This window comes from Globicephala melas, chromosome 11, assembly GCF_963455315.2.
Source record: "Globicephala melas chromosome 11, mGloMel1.2, whole genome shotgun sequence".
In the NCBI taxonomy this organism is placed as follows: Eukaryota; Metazoa; Chordata; class Mammalia; order Artiodactyla; family Delphinidae; genus Globicephala; species Globicephala melas.
In genome coordinates, this window is record NC_083324.2 from 64333088 (window position 1) to 64348621 (window position 15534).

General features: G+C 45.3%; 1 protein-coding gene across 1 annotated transcript in view; it reads left to right on the top strand.

The window, feature by feature from the left end:
- The window catches only part of ANKS1A (ankyrin repeat and sterile alpha motif domain containing 1A), a 188062-nt gene that overhangs the window by 82481 nt on the left and 90047 nt on the right, over positions 1–15534 (top strand). Inside the window, 7 exon segments of the mRNA XM_060308659.1 lie at positions 3316–3612; positions 4391–4466; positions 4751–4852; positions 4949–5050; positions 6427–6623; positions 10351–10443; positions 15144–15264. Coding sequence (XP_060164642.1) covers positions 3316–3612; positions 4391–4466; positions 4751–4852; positions 4949–5050; positions 6427–6623; positions 10351–10443; positions 15144–15264 — 988 coding nt within the window.

Here is a 15534-nt window from a genome sequence, read left to right on the forward strand (position 1 = left end):
CCTCTGAGGTGCTACCTTGGCAGACCTGGGGTGGGGCTCAGTATTAGTTACCTTTAAGCTCCCTTGTAATTCCAAAACGAAGCTTGTTTAAGAACCACTGATCTAGGCTAACTTTCCACTAGAGCAGGATTCCTCTTTTCTCACCTAAAACGCAGGCCATCTACCCCTTATTTTATTTGTTTGTTTCTCCTAGTAGCAAGCAGAATTACTCTTGGCAGCCTCTTTTTGAATTCCACTGATTTTTGGTTTCTTATGCTTGATTGATACCTATTTTCCTAAACCTTCCCTCTGTTGGTCAGAGTTCTGCCTTCAGAGCTTTGCAGAGTAAGTCTGACTCCTCCTCCACATGAGGAACTTGGTTCTCATGCTTTTCCTGTGTCTTCTAAATCTTTGTAGACCCACTTTGTCTTTTTGTTCCAATTTGGGTATATTTCTAGAGACTATACCATCGTTGCTCCAGAGAGCTGTAGCCCCGGTGTTCCTAACTTAGATATCTGTCAACGGTGGACAAGAGTGCAGTTGGGCTATAATCCAAGCACTGGGAGGTGATGGTTTTGAATAGTTCCCAGAGGAGAAAAGTCACGGGAATGTTTCTAGATGGTTTTCTGCTGTTTGTAGTTTATGTGTGTGTGTATGTATATAAAACACATAAGTAATGGATTTATACATTGAATGGGGTCTCCAGATATAAAGGGTATAGGGATTTTTTTTTTTTTTTAGAAGTAATGACCTAGCAAGGAAAAAATGAAAGTGGGTCTCAAGATGAGTAGGAGTGGGGAGTTTGTGCAAAGCCTTGGGGGAAAATTGGGATATTTCATCTCAGTCCCCATCCTTAGTCCAGATTCATAGTATTATGATTCTGTGAACTCTTGGGGTGTTGTAAGCACCCATGGTGTGATTTGAAAGGTGTGAAAGAGAGGGATTCCAGGTGGTTGAGAGTTTGTACCCTCCCTGGAATCCCTCTCTTCCTTGTGGGTCCATAAATCCAAAACTTTAGTGACTTCTTGCCCTGAAAATTGTTAGGCTCCAAGGGGAAGCGGTAGTAAGAGCTCATTGTGATGGCCTGTGTTCAGTAGTCGAGAGATGTGGTCACCACAGACGTAAACTCAAGAGTATTGTAGTTACCAGAGCATGTCTGGCAAGACTGAAACATAAATAAGATGCTTCCTACACTGTGAATATAAACTGCAGAGATGTGGTTAGGCCATTTTTAACATAGGCAGGCAGTTTGCCTGGTAGTGATCAAGACCGTGCCTTTAGCGAGGCAGCTCTGTGGTAGCTGCTTTAGTTCTGGCAAAAACCCAGAGAAGACTTTTTTCCCCTAGAGTTTTACAGTTCTTCAGGCCCTAATGACATACTTTTTACAGATTATTCTGGTTGTTGGGAGACAACTTGGATATAAAAGAGATAGCAGTGTCTACTTCAGAGTAAACGAGTTTTTTTGGACTGGAGTTTTAATGAGAATAAGCTGACTTTCTTGGCCCTTGCTGTCATGCTAATCTTGAGATATAAAACCCTGAGAATCCTCTTAAACTTCTTTGAGTTGCAACTCTGCCCCAGGATCCCTCTACAGGAAGCTCCTGTGAGTTTTCATTGCTGTAGCTGTCTTTTCTTCTCATGAGAAAGCGAGGTGACAGCTCTAAGTTTTTCATGCCATAGCTTAATAGGAAGTGGGCATATGGGTGGCCTGAAAGATTTGTTCGGCACAGGGAGCCCCAAGGATTTACTTCCAGCCCAGCGTTTTTCCTGCCCTCCAGACTTTCAGGTTGACGTGGAATTCGCCCCTTGGACCCAGCTGTATCACAGGAGGCCATTGCTAACTGGCTGTGTTCTGTGGCCAGAGAAGTCTGTCTGCACCTTCTCAGCAGCTGCTCTCCTGGAGCTGTGTTGGAGCTCAGTGCTGCTTCCTCTGTTTATCTGTGTGCATTTATCTTTGCATGTGGCTCTTGCTACCACCCTTTCTGTCCTTGTTTCATTAAAAAAAAATTTCTTTGCTATCATTCTGGCCTTTTGGGGCCTTGCGCCTAGTAGCCCTGGATCTTTCTGATACACTTGGTGTAGCTGGAAAAAATGATGCAGTTAAATGCCAGATCAAAAGCAGATGGAATTGCATGCATGTTTGGGTAACTTCTAGTCTGTTACTTTTAATATCATTAATAGAATTGAAGCAATTGTGGAAACATTTAATCTTTACCTTTTGACCACTGAAAGGTGCATAATATTGACCTGAAGGACACATGCCCTCAGAAGCTTTGTTTCCCCAAAGTGGCAGAAGCCTCCTGGATAAATTCAGGAATCTCAAAATCTTGTGGGAGAATTATTATTTTCATTAATGCTTCTAAAAATGGAGAGGTCGTGGAAATTCCTCTATGCCTGCTCTAGTTATACATTGTCAGTAGTAGTAAAAGAAAGATCATAATTGGAATGATTAACATTTTGCTTCTGATGGTTGATAAAGCACAAACTTCTCCTGCTTTATCTCAGGTTCTCCCTTTAGTTTGAAACAAAATTGACATCAGAGGACCTGTGGGGTTGTGAATTTGAATTAATGGCAATGTTACAATCTTGAATATTTTGCACCTCTCACACAAAACATTCTGGTGTCTGATTGTATCTTTCTTACCTAAGAAACCCTTCTTGGCACAGTTGTAGGTCCTGCATGCATTGGCTGGGGCAGGCTCCTGGAGCAGGCTCAGGGTGGCATCTGGGTCCCGCGTTACTCTGTGACTGAGCTCAGGTGCCTCAGTCCCCTGGCAGTGGCTGTTGGCTGATATGTTGAGAGTGATCTTGGGTGCTCTGCTCTGTAACTTTCATTGTTGGCCAATTGATTTGCATGCATGGAGCTACGCAGACGACAAACTCTTTCCAAAAAGCTTGTGTGCGAGGCAATGGATGGTCAGCAGATCCAGAATCAGGACCACGGGGTTGGCTCAATAGAAATTGTAAAACCAGTTGAAGTTTAAATTGAGTCAATGGCAGTGATATTACGGGCATCCATCTGTGCCAGGGCTTCTCCCCGCGGCCTGCTGTGTTCCCAAGGTGGCTCTCCTTGCCGTCTGGAGACACGTCTACATTGGCACAGAGGAGACTACAAAGGCTGAGGTGCCGACTGCTCCCCTCTGGCAGTAACTGGGGCAGATGAGGCTGACTGGAGCAGCCGGGCTTGTTTGCGGGATTCTGACATAGTTCTATTAGTCCCCAGGTGTTGCTGCTATTTTTCTCATTTAAATTTCAATGGTTTTACGTGTGATTACCCCAGTTGTCTGCCAGTCTGCTGGTCACCTTTCTGACATCATCCGCCTGTTGACTCTTTAGAACAATGACAACGAGACGGCCCTGCACTGCGCAGCACAGTATGGCCACACGGAGGTGGTGAAGGTCCTCTTAGAGGAGCTGACTGACCCCACCATGCGCAACAACAAGTTCGAGACGCCTCTGGACCTGGCTGCACTCTACGGGAGGCTGGAGGTGGTGAAGATGCTCCTCAACGCACACCCCAACCTCCTGAGCTGCAACACTAAGAAGCACACCCCTCTGCACTTGGCAGCAAGGAATGGCCACAAAGCCGTGGTCCAGGTCCTCCTGGATGCCGGCATGGATAGCAATTACCAGGTAGTGGGGCGGACGTACCTCCCAGGCCCAAGGGACGTAGTCATTTTGGAAAAGGCACAAGCGCCATGCTACTGGGCTGTGTTCCTATTTAGCACGGTTCACATCACATGTCAGATGCTTCCATTTGCTGACTCATTGTAATGAGAAACTTTAGAGACAAAGAAACTCCTCCAGTGAGTCTGTTATTTTTTGTTTCTTTTCAGGGGTAATACATGGTCATTATACCCTGAAAAGACATGCTTATGGACTCTCTCTTGAAATTAGAAAACTTTCATTATCTTCCTATACCTGTGTTCCCACTGCCACCATTAGCGCCTCCAAAGTCCCATCAACTTGATGTTGCCGACAGGAGACTTAACATTTCCCTTTGTTGGTAGCTTTCTCCATTCAGATGAATGGCCATTTCTTAGGCTTTGCATCCACCAGACCACATTTGAAGTTAAGGTGTTTTCCCCCCCTTGTACTTTTCTTCTCATCATTCCTTCCACCCAGGAAGGTGGGGTTTTTAGGAGTGTCACCAATAGGTGGTTCCAAGGGTAACAGTGCAGTTATTCATGTGTGGCCTCCTGGTGGCACATCAAACACCCAAGTATGGGCCACGATTGTGGTTTTGGAATCCAGACAAGAAAAGTGGGAAAGATAATGACAGAGGACTTTGTGTGGTTTATTTTATTTTCCTGTCCCTTCTTGTCTACGTCCCGTTTGTCGTGTGAAGCCACGCCAAACCTGGGTCACTGTTCTGATGATATCCTGCTCTGCGCTCTCATTTGCTTTCCAGACGGAGAAGGGCAGTGCTTTGCATGAGGCTGCTTTGTTTGGCAAGACCGATGTGGTGCAAATCCTGCTGGCTGCAGGTGAGAGGTTGGCAGCGCTCTTGTCTACACAGCATGCCAGGGTTGGGATCATTTCCCCCAGGATCTCTGGAGGGGGATTTTTACTGGCTGCCTTTGAACCTAATATGTGTATGTCTCCACTGGTTGATTGCAAATGTACGAAGTTCTTGTATAGCTGGATAAAATATCTTTGGATGAAAACGTTGGTTGTGCTGCCAGGAGCATTAGGTATCCTGGAATTTGACCCTCTTTGAGGCTGGCTTGAAAATTCTCACTCCCCTGGTCCACCTGGTGTGCCTTTCTAGGAATTGACGTCAACATAAAAGATAACCGTGGACTGACTGCCTTAGACACTGTCCGGGAGCTGCCATCTCAGAAGAGCCAGCAGATAGCAGCACTGATCGAAGGTATGGGTCCATCTCCCTGCCGCAGGGACCAGGGGACACGCTGGCTGAACCAAGCCACTGGTATTTGGTGCAGCTTTTTTTGGTCTTTCCATGTAGATCACGTGACTGGAAAAAGAAGTGCAAAAGAGGTAGATAAAACCCCCACAACCCAGCCACCTCTCATCTCCAACATGGACTCCATATCCCAGAAGTCTCAGGGTGAGTCGGCTCTCTTCTGCCAGCAAAGGGGCTCTCAGCTTGAAAAGAGTTGAACGTTCTTTGGCAGAATGGAAAATCTTAATTTAAATAATTATTTTGGGGGATTGGGAGTACTTAGTAAGTTCATATTCAAATTCATTTTTTTCCAACTACTATATGAAGTTTTCTTGGGCAAAGCTTAGGCCGTGATGGTGGACTTTTTCTTTCCTACTTTATTTTATTCTCTGCTTTTAGAGTTGGCTCTGTGAGAGCTATCCTGGGATGTGTGGTAGACAGGATGATCTCAAGATGAACTCAAATCTCAGTGAAACCTTTTTTTTCTAACACACACTTTAGTGCCTTGAGTATAGCTGGCTCACAGTAAATATTTAATGAGTGTCATCTGGTTGGTAGATGTGTATATGGCAGATTTTAGTAGTCTATCATTTGTCCAACACATGTGGTCTGGGTGCTAGCTTGGGCAGTCCAGCCTCTCCATCATTAGCCAGGATCCACCTTTTCAGATTGATTGAGCAGCCTTTTGGGTCCTAGGTCTGATGAATGAGAAAGACAAAACACTGGCTGACACCTCCCCCAGATACAGATCACAATGAAGAAAGCTCGAGAAACAGAGCAAAGCCAGATACTGAAAAAGGAAAGGGATTTTTCAGAGGAATGCAGAGATGCAAGGGTTCAGGGGTTCTCAGCCTGTCTTTACTGTAGAGTCCTTGTTCCCCTCCCCTGGTCACACTTTTTTTCTTGACCTCATAATTTGCTGGTAATGGGATTAGTAGTTCACTAAGCTCTTAGCTTTCAGGGATTTTACAGTTACAGTTTTGACTCTTTGCAAGTGACCCAGAGATCCCTGGTCTATAACCAGATCCCTGGTTACTTTGCAGAGTCACAAATTTGGATCCCAGGCACTCTGAGGTTCGCAGTTGTCTAGTGAGTGAGTTGTAGCTGCACAGCGCCTTCATCTCAGAAAGGCTTCACCACCCTCTATTTTGCTTGGGCACATGGAGGTTCTTGTTAAGAATTTAAAGGGATTACTGAAGTTTTCCAGTTGTACCTTGCTACATCTTATGGTTTAAGTTTATGCTGTCATGGCATTGAGGTATTTGGGAATTTATAACCATCTTGGGAGATGTCCTTCATAGATGTCAAAGGTTCCATATTGAATTGGAGAAAAATCTGTTCATTTCTCAGAGTATGAAGCGCAGATGAAACTCTCTATATTTATTCCTGTCCGTGGAGAAAGCCGTGATTTATTTTCCTGCTCTAGGTTAACGTTGGTCAAGTTCAGGTGGCCGAAGGGGCTTTGGGTTGTTCCTGTGGTGGGAAGTCCAAGACTGTGCTGTCCTCTCACCGACTCTCTTTGCCTTCTAACCCCTCTTCAGGTGATGTGGAGAAAGCAGTGACTGAACTGATCATCGATTTTGACAGCAACATGGAAGAGGAGGGTCCCTACGAGGCTCTGTACAATGCTGTCTCCTGCCATTCATTGGACAGCACGGCCAGCGGGCGCTCGTCTGACCGGGACTCCGTGAGCAGGGAGGCCGAGACGGCGGGAGTGAAAGCTGCTGGAGTGAGGCCTGTACGTGGCTGACCCTCTGTACCGGGGTTCTGTTGTCCACCTCTGCTCTGCTGGGGAGTGGGAGAGAGGATGTGCGACCCCCAGTGCCAGCTGTGTTTCAGGGGCCTGGGTCCCACTCACCCTATTCTCCTGGGGGCTCTGCACCATCTCCCTCTTGCTTAGTGTGGTCAAACTCTACAGCTTGTGTTGAGGTACAATTTTAATTTTTCCAGTTTCAATATAACCTGTTTGCATCCTTCTGTTACTTTTTTGACCTTAGAGTAAATTGAAGCATTTTATTTCTATTTAGCCTCACTGCTGCTTCTGTCTTTGGGGCCTTTGCTATATATTGTTTGTTTCTTTCGGGAGAGCAGTTCTGTCGATGAAAGAGCTTGCTAAATAAGTTCCTGTCAGCCCTGAGTACATGTTCACCTTCCATTTGCCCTAAAAAATTTATCCATTTGTATTTGGACAGATTTTGTGTTCAGCAGGGTTGTAGCAAGGCTTAATCAGACAGTGTATGTATTAGTATGTACATTCCTATTTTTCCCATAGTTATAACCCCTCCAGCCATTGAAATAGTAGGATGGGGACAACCCTGAATTTTTCCCTCTAAAGGTCAACCTTCCCATCTGACTGCTTCTTTCTCTAGCCCTTGCTTCTTCTTCTTCTTCTTCTTTTTTAATTTTTATTTATTTTTTTTGGCTGTATTGGGTCTTCTTTGCTGAGCGTGGGCTTTCTCTAGTGGTGGCGAGTGGGGGCTACTCTTCGTTGCGGTGCACGCGCTTCTCATTGCAGTGGCTTCTCTTGTTGCGGAGCATGAGCTCTAGGCGTGCGGGCTTCAATAGTTGCAGCACGCAGGTTCAGTAGTTGTGGCATGCGGGCTCTAGAGCACGTGGGCTTCAGTAGTTTTGGTGTGTGGGCTCAGTAGTTGCGGCGCACGGGCTTCAGTAGTTGTGGCTCATGGGCTCTAGAGCGCAGGCTCAGTAGTTGTGGCACACGGGCTCAGTTGCTTCGTGGCATGTGGGATCTTCCCAGACCAGGGCTCAAACCTGTGTCCCCTGCACTGGCAGGTGGATTCTTAACCACTGTGCCACCAGGGAAGTCTCTCTAGCACTTGCTTCTACTTCTAGCCTTATACATTGTTCTCCAGACTCCTTACCCCCATTTTCTCTCCCAGGGTTTTACTGTGAGCCTAAGCCTGAATCAGTGGTCCCGTGGCCCTTCCTTCCTGCACTGTTGAGGTTTTGAGCATTGCACTTTTAATAAACAGGCATTGCTCTAACAGGATCCCAGTGATAGTCCCACCTTGAGGCATATTTTCAGGTGTATATTACTTCTTCCTGTTGGAGAGGCTGGCCCTTCCCTTTTGGTGCAAATCTGGCTTATGACCATTTTGATGATCCCTTGGCTGCCTGGTGATCCTCAGGCTTTTCATTAATTCCCTGGGAATGGCCTGCTGTTTTTGGTGTTCTTTTTTGTTCGGCTTCTTGCCCTGCCCTGGGATAGTCCCAGCATTTCAGTATGGATTTTGGAAAGGCCCACCAGTCTTGTGGTAGAACCCCTAGAGCGGGTGTTATCGAGGACTGTGATGAAACTCCTTGTCGGTGGTGAAAGCAAGTGCACGTGCCGAGCACCGCTCACACAGTGCTTCTGCAGACAGAGCTAGGGGTTTTTTTGTTTTTTTATTTGTTTGTTTCCACTTCTTTCACCGTTAGGTACAAATGAATTAGGGAAATCCAACCTGTGGAGGAAGGTGTTGCTTTCAGTGGCACTTACAGGTGATGCCCATTAGAGGGAGCTGGAGGCTTTGCAAGAAGAACACGGGATTCCTGAAGGAAGCTTTGAAGGAGCAAGTTCCTGTGAGGCTTAGCCACTGATTTACACAGGTTCTTTGTTCATCCCACTGTAGTAATCTAGCCTCCTATGGTCCTGCTAAGTAGAAACTGATACATCTTGGGGTGCATGCTTTGCCAGTTTTACTTGAGTATGTTGTTGCTGTGCTGCCTTCCTGGTCCTTGGTAATTAACTGTGGCCAAGGGACTGTTCTACGTCTGGTAAACACAGCGGATGGTATCTGTAAATCAGCTTCATAGTTCCAGGCCCCTGGGCCATAGTTTTCACGGTAGAAAAGACCATGAAAGACCCATGCTTCTCTTTCCTTCCAGGGTCCCTGGTGATTACCTCTTCCACAAGAGCCTTTCACATTGTTCTTTCTAGGCTCCTTTAGCCTTGGGAAGGCTTCTAGGATGAGTCATTTTTGTTGTTGTTACGTTTCATTTTGGTTTTCCTCAGCTCTTTGTGTCCCACAGTTGGATAACTGGTGAGATTATGGGCCTGCTCCGTCTGCGGTTCCCCTCCTTACAAGGTGGCCCTGGACCAGGCTTGTTCCTACGCTTCTGGAGCAAAGAAGGGTGGGGAAAGTAGACTTAGTGGGAAATCTGACCTCAAAAGCTTTGTTCAGCTTGACCATATGAACTTGTTTTGGAGTCGTATCAAGATATAATACCAAGCAGTAAAGCGTGTTTAACAGAGAGATCATGGATGCCAAGTGCTAACTAACCCGGCGGCTCCTAAAACATGAGAAGTGTCTTTCCTTGCAGGTTTCTCTGAGGCTGTCACATAATTCAACACTCACCTCCACACCGACGTGTAAAAATACTCTCGTTCTAGCAACACAGTGGACTAACCTGCAAGCCAGGGAAGGAGCTGGCAGGTCAACTCCTGTTTCAGGTTCCCACCCCCTTCCCTGTAGGAACATTGACTCTCAGGCATAAATAGGACTGTGGGATATAAAGACGCTAAAAGTACAGCAGGGACAGTGGCAAAACTCTCTTCAGCCTTCTTTCACCAAAGATCATTCTGTGTATTCCTGATACTGTCTACCCATGATCTAGATAATCCCGTCTTCAGTGAGTTTCTTGCTCTAGAGCAGGGGGTTGGTGAACCAAGGCCCACAGACAGCTGCCTGTTTTTGTGAATAAGGTTGTATTTGGAACATAGCCATGCCCAGTCATTCACATATTTTCTGTGGCTACGTTTGTGCCCCAGTGGCAGAGTTTACTGCAAACCCTAAAATATTTACTGTGTAGCCCTTTAAGAAAAAGCTTGCCAACCCCTGCAAGGGCAGATAACTGACAAATAGTCCTTTTTTAAATGGGCTGAGATGAAATAGGGTTTTCATATGCTAATGATACATAATAGTAATCATTGAAGGAGGTGACCAAGGATAAGAGACAGTTCTGAGGTTTGAATAACATTCAAGTTTGAGCAGGAGTTGATGTTTTTGCCCTTGATTGCTTTCCTCATTACTTCCCTAATAATTTTGGTTTGTTAGAACTCTGACAAGTTGATTCTTTTGATTTAGTGTTTCCTCTTTTTAGAGTAGATTGGAAGTTGAGCCACTGGTTTTCCTATACTCGAGTTTGTGTATCAGTATCATGAAGGACATTTTCTGATGAGGTAGTTGTGTGTTTTCAGTGCTGATATTTCTCACTGTGGTCAAGGATATGACAGAGGTGTTTATAGTCTCTGCTACAAACATCAAAAAACAAAGAGCAAGGCTAATTGAATTGTGTATGTGTGCAGGGTTCTCCATCTTGTTCAGATACTAAACGTTGAGTTTAGTCTTTCAGGGGAATTCTTTACATTATTCTTTTTTATTTCCAAAGACTGAGATAAGAGTAAACCAAAGAGTTAAATTCTTGAAAAAAGACATAGTAAAATACTTATTTTTTCTCTTCTACAGAGGGAACGTCCTCCGCCTCCAGCAAAACCACCACCCGATGAAGAGGAGGAAGACCGCATAGATAAGAAGTATTTTCCCTTGACAGCTTCTGAGGTAGAGGGTTGAAGGTTTACTCCCATCACTGAAATATGATTTTTTGGAAAGTGCATCAAATGCGTGCTTAAAGAAGACTTTGCTTTGTCATTGTTTTTATCACCTCTTTGGATTAGTAAATTTGCATTGTGTATATCAGTAATCCAAAGTAGGACCTTTCAAACTCACTCAGAAGTACTGAGCAAGGAATTTTACTAGGCTCTCTAGCAGATGGGCCAATTATTGATCAGCCGTGCCACATGGGAAGCCAAACATGCACATTTTCCTGGCTCCATTAGGCTAAAGAGTCTCACTTTTGGCTCTTGTACCTGTGTTGTCTTTTGATACAAAGTGTGGAGTATCCCCCTAATCACTGTTCTCTAGACTGGGTCAGATTAGCAAGCTTTGATGCTTGTGACCCAAAAGGTCTTATTTCTGTTTTTGCAATTTCCCTCTTCATTTCATATGAAGAATCTGCACCAGGACAGACATGGAAAATGTCATGAAAACTCAACTAGAAGAGAAATAAGAGTCATGGGGGCAGGGGAAATCAAAGGAGGTAATTTGAAAAGAATAGTTCACCTTTTCAAAAAAGAAATGTTATCCTGGGGCAAATGGTTCAACCTTCTCACTTAGGTATATGAAGAAAATCATGTTTTCCTTAACCTTTCATCTTCACAATGCTCCTTTAACACTTCCTGCCATTCAGAGAATATATTTATTGAGTGTTTATTCAAAATATTGTATAATTTCAATAGTTTTTTGTAGCTCATTCAATGCCCTATTGTTCTTTAACTTAAAAACCAGCTAACATAAACTAGTCAATTAAGTCTCATTACTTTGTCCCCAGAAGTCGGAGTTAAGTTTTTTTTACTGCCATGGACCATCCAGTGAGACAGGTTCTTTTATTTAATATAAACATATGCAACCAGAAGGATGACATCAGTTTGACAAAATGTATAAATACAAGGAAGCCCTTTTTAGAATGTAAAGTCAGTGTTGGAGATAGGGATGATTTCTGTGCTAGGTACAAATTCTGTCCTTATTTCTTCCTATCCCTTAATTACAAAATACTTACTATCATGACTCAACTAAGGAGTCTCTAGAATTACAGGCTCTAGGGTAATAATACATTGCCAGCAGATACAAGCGCATGTAGTAAACCCCTACACGTTTTTATATAGAGGTTTGCTTTATTACTCCCTTTTTACAAGGAGAAACCTAGTAATATAGAGCGTATTCAGTTGGGGCTGGGTCTGTGTAAATGCCCTATACCACCTCTTTAACAAGGACTTGGATTAAATTTTCTGGTGCCCAAGGGTAAGGGCAAGGCTCCTAAAGAACTATTGGATAACCAGCACTTTCTTTTCTCCCAGGACTTTCTAGGGCATACAGTTTGGCAATAATACTGTATCAAAAAGTAGGGGGAGGGCTTCCCTGGTGGCACAGTGGTTGAGAGTCCGCCTGCCGATGCAGGGGACACGGGGTCGTGCCCCGGTCCGGGAGGATCCCACATGCCGCAGAGTGGCTGGGCCCATCAGCCATGGCCACTGAGCCTGTGCGTCTGGAGACTGTGCTCTGCAACAGGAGAGGCCACAGCAGTGAGGGGCCTGCGTACCGCAAAAAAAAAAAAAAAAAAAGTAGGGGGAGAAATATCCCTATTACTCTCCTGGATTGGAGACTGTGTCTGAGCTACATCTTCTAGGACTCGCCTCCGAATAGCCTGGAATCCTGGATCAGTTGGGCAACCATAGTCAGTATTTGGAAGACCCTGAGAACCCTGGCTTTGCTTCCTAAGTGATGATTATAAGTACATAAATATAGAGGTGATGTGCTCTGGGTTATTATCCTTTTAATGATCAAGACAGATTCTGTTTGCTATAGTCTGAGTGGATAAGTCTTCTCCAGAAATAGACTTTTTTTTTTGGACTGTATTCTTCACCATCTTCATTTCTTATACTCTCAAAGCTTTAATACCCTAAACCTCATTCATATCCTAGCAGGCGAGCAATCTGACCCAGTGTTCGTTTACTGTTCTTGAGGCTTCTCATTGTCAGATGGCCCTTAAAAGCCTTTAAGAGAAGCTGAGTATACTGACTCCAGGAGAGCTGATCAGAGTAATGACCAGATCATGAAACTGTCTTAAAAAAAATTAAACATATTCACATATGCGTGTGCACACACACAAGCTAGTTAGCTGTTTTTGCCCCACCAAAGGGGCTGCCAACTGCATCGGACTGACCGGTGCCTTCTCTATGCTCAGATGTGCTAAATGTTCATGGGAAGTTGCAGCTGCTGTGGTATCTCTTCCCAGAAAGCTGCCCACACCCCAACTGGCCATTCCATTGGTCACAGTTGGGTGGTAACTGGTAGTCGCTTTTCTCTGCAGCAAAAGTGTTGCTTTCCATGTAGCAGAGAATACTTTTTTTTTTTTGGTTTGATTTATTGCAAGCCCTGGAAGAAAGGGGAAAAAGATTAAGGAGTAATTTAGTAAAGAGCAGAATCCTTTGTTGTGAATCAGTTATTGCCATATTCACTATGACACAGGGCTTCTTGAGTGGGAGCTAGGAAGACTTGAAGAAAAGCAGTTTATTGCTTTTTTGGTGAGATTTTAATCCCATAGCTGGCAGAGGCCAGGACCAAGAGGAAAAGATCACCCTACGAGTTGTGTGGGTATGAGCAGGGGACACTCATTAGACATCTGAAGGAGGGAGAGGATTCTGAATTGGGTGGAGAAACCACACTTTCCAGAAAAAAAATGAGGCCAGCTTGATCCAGAATCAAGGGGAGTGAATTTTATGGCCCTGGCTCTGCTGGGAGCTCTCTGTGTAACCGGGTTTTGTCACCTGCAAAAGGAACGAGCTGGAACCAGGTACTCTCTAGCTGTGACTGTGATGGTTCGGGTCCCTTCCAGCTCTGCCGTTTGCTGGTTCCCTGCTTCCACTTGTGCACAAGAGCCAGGCATGCAGCAAACACAGGTCCAGTGGGTCTGATTTTCCAGATGGAAGTCATCAGACCCGTCCTGCTTGGGAAGAAAGGGTATTATAGGCCGGGCACCCAGGCTGTCAGATACCTCTCACAGAAGTCTGCCTGGGGCTATGTGAGAGCTCTTGCTGTGCGCAGAACACTCACAGAATCAGATTTCCAGGGCTCTGCCTAAGTGATGGCTCTGGGTGTGTAAACTTGCAGAACACAAATTCCTGTCAGTAAAGCCTGTGGTATTAAGTTGACACTGTCTGAACTGCTTAATGGTCCCTCTTTGTTCCCTTAATTGTGTTCCTGTGAAGAAGCAAAAGGAATAAGTAATACAGGCAAGTAGCTCATTGTAATGAAATAGCTTTTAGCTTCCAGGTGGCTCTCAGTCAGTGCAGGTTCCTGCTGTGCTTAGCAGAATTTTGGAGAGACCACCATCCTGCCTTTGGAGTGGCAGCCTTGTTAACAAAACAGGAGCTGCAGTCTCTCACTGAGTCTGAGGCTGCTAGAATCTGTGTTGTCTCATTAGGCTGTAACGCTGTGAGCTATGCCTCCAAGAAGCAAGATCCTACTGAATCACAAACCTGCTTTGTTTCCGGTGGGCCGTGGGGCACATCAGTGAAGGAGGAGGTTTCAGTGGCACCACAGTGCCACACTTGTAGGGTCCTGTTGTTTGTTAGGTGGACTTGTGAACCCCGCTCACCCCCTCGTTCATAATATATTACTTGTTCTAGCCAAACTGCTCAAGAAGAGATTTTGTGCTTTGGTTGGCTTTCCTAATTGCCAGTCTATGATTATTCTTAATTTGCCTGTGAAACACATTGGCTTCTTAGGAGAGATGAGCTAGAATTATCCTCTAAAGCAGGTATCTCCATTCTCTCTCTCAGTGTGACTGTAGCACTGATCGTGGTGTTTCTGGCTTGGTTCGAGATGCCTGGCCCCTCTGGTACCGTGACTGGCTGTGGCCACCAGGCCCCCAGCTGACTCAAGCCAGTTGGCAGGTGTAGGGGCCAGCTCTGGTCAGTCATTTCATCAGAGACACTTGGCTGCCTGGGTTAGGGATTTCTCAGGAGACAGAGCTGCTTTTTCTCCACTGAAATTCCTACTGCCCATCCACTTGCCTCTTTTCAGAACAGAGATTGGTGGAATTGATTTAAAATTGCATTTTCATAGGTGTGGTAGGAAGCCAGCTTTGGGGAAATCCTCGTCTATAACCCACAGGGCCTATGAGGAAGGGCTTACAAAAATAGAGAAGGATTTACAGAATGCTTTGTTCCTAGTAAATATCAGTCAGTCAGGGTCAGTCAGAAGTCATGCTGATTCCCTCTTGAGAAGAGGGGAAGGATCCCAGCCTTGGGGTACTGTGTGAGCATATTAGGAAAGAAGCATGAAGAAAGTAGGCCTTATGATGCATGGTGGCTAAAAACCGCTTGGGAGGTGTTACCCACAGAAAGATCCTGCAGAACACTGAAGAGGGAAGAGGCAGGGGAGGGGAGGATCTTGGATTTTATGGCATTTTGAAGGATGAAATGAGGGAAGGAAAGGGGAATATTTTAATGCAAAGCCATTGAGATTTGAGGTCCAGGTGTGTAGCCAGGAAAGCATTTTGATTCCCTGTGACATTTGATGTATTTACCTTCTCTTCCCCTCTGATGAAAAAGGAGCCAGTAATCTCAAATTTGTTTGACATAACCTGTCTGGGTGTTAGCCCCCCACCTGAGAAGGACCGTGGTGTTTGTTTCTCTTAGGTCTTGACCGTGAGACCCTGGATTCAGGGGAGCGCAGCCAGGGAGGAGGACGAGCATCCTTATGAGCTACTGCTGACAGCAGAGACAAAGAAGCTGGCATCCGTGGACGGAAAGACAAAAGGTAGAGCCCCCACCCCTGCTCCTGGCAGAAACAACTCTGAAAGGATTTTTTTTTAAATTAACTTATTTATTTATTTATGGCTGCGTTGGGTCTTCGTTGCTGCACACGGGCTTCTCATTGCAGTGGCTTCTCTTGTTGCGGAGCACGGGCTCTAGGCGCGTGGGCTTCAGTAGTTGTGGCTCGTGGGCTCTGGAGCACAGGCTCAGTAGTTGTGGCACACGGGCTTGGTTGCTCCGCGGCACGTGGGATCTTCCCAGACCAGGGCTGGAA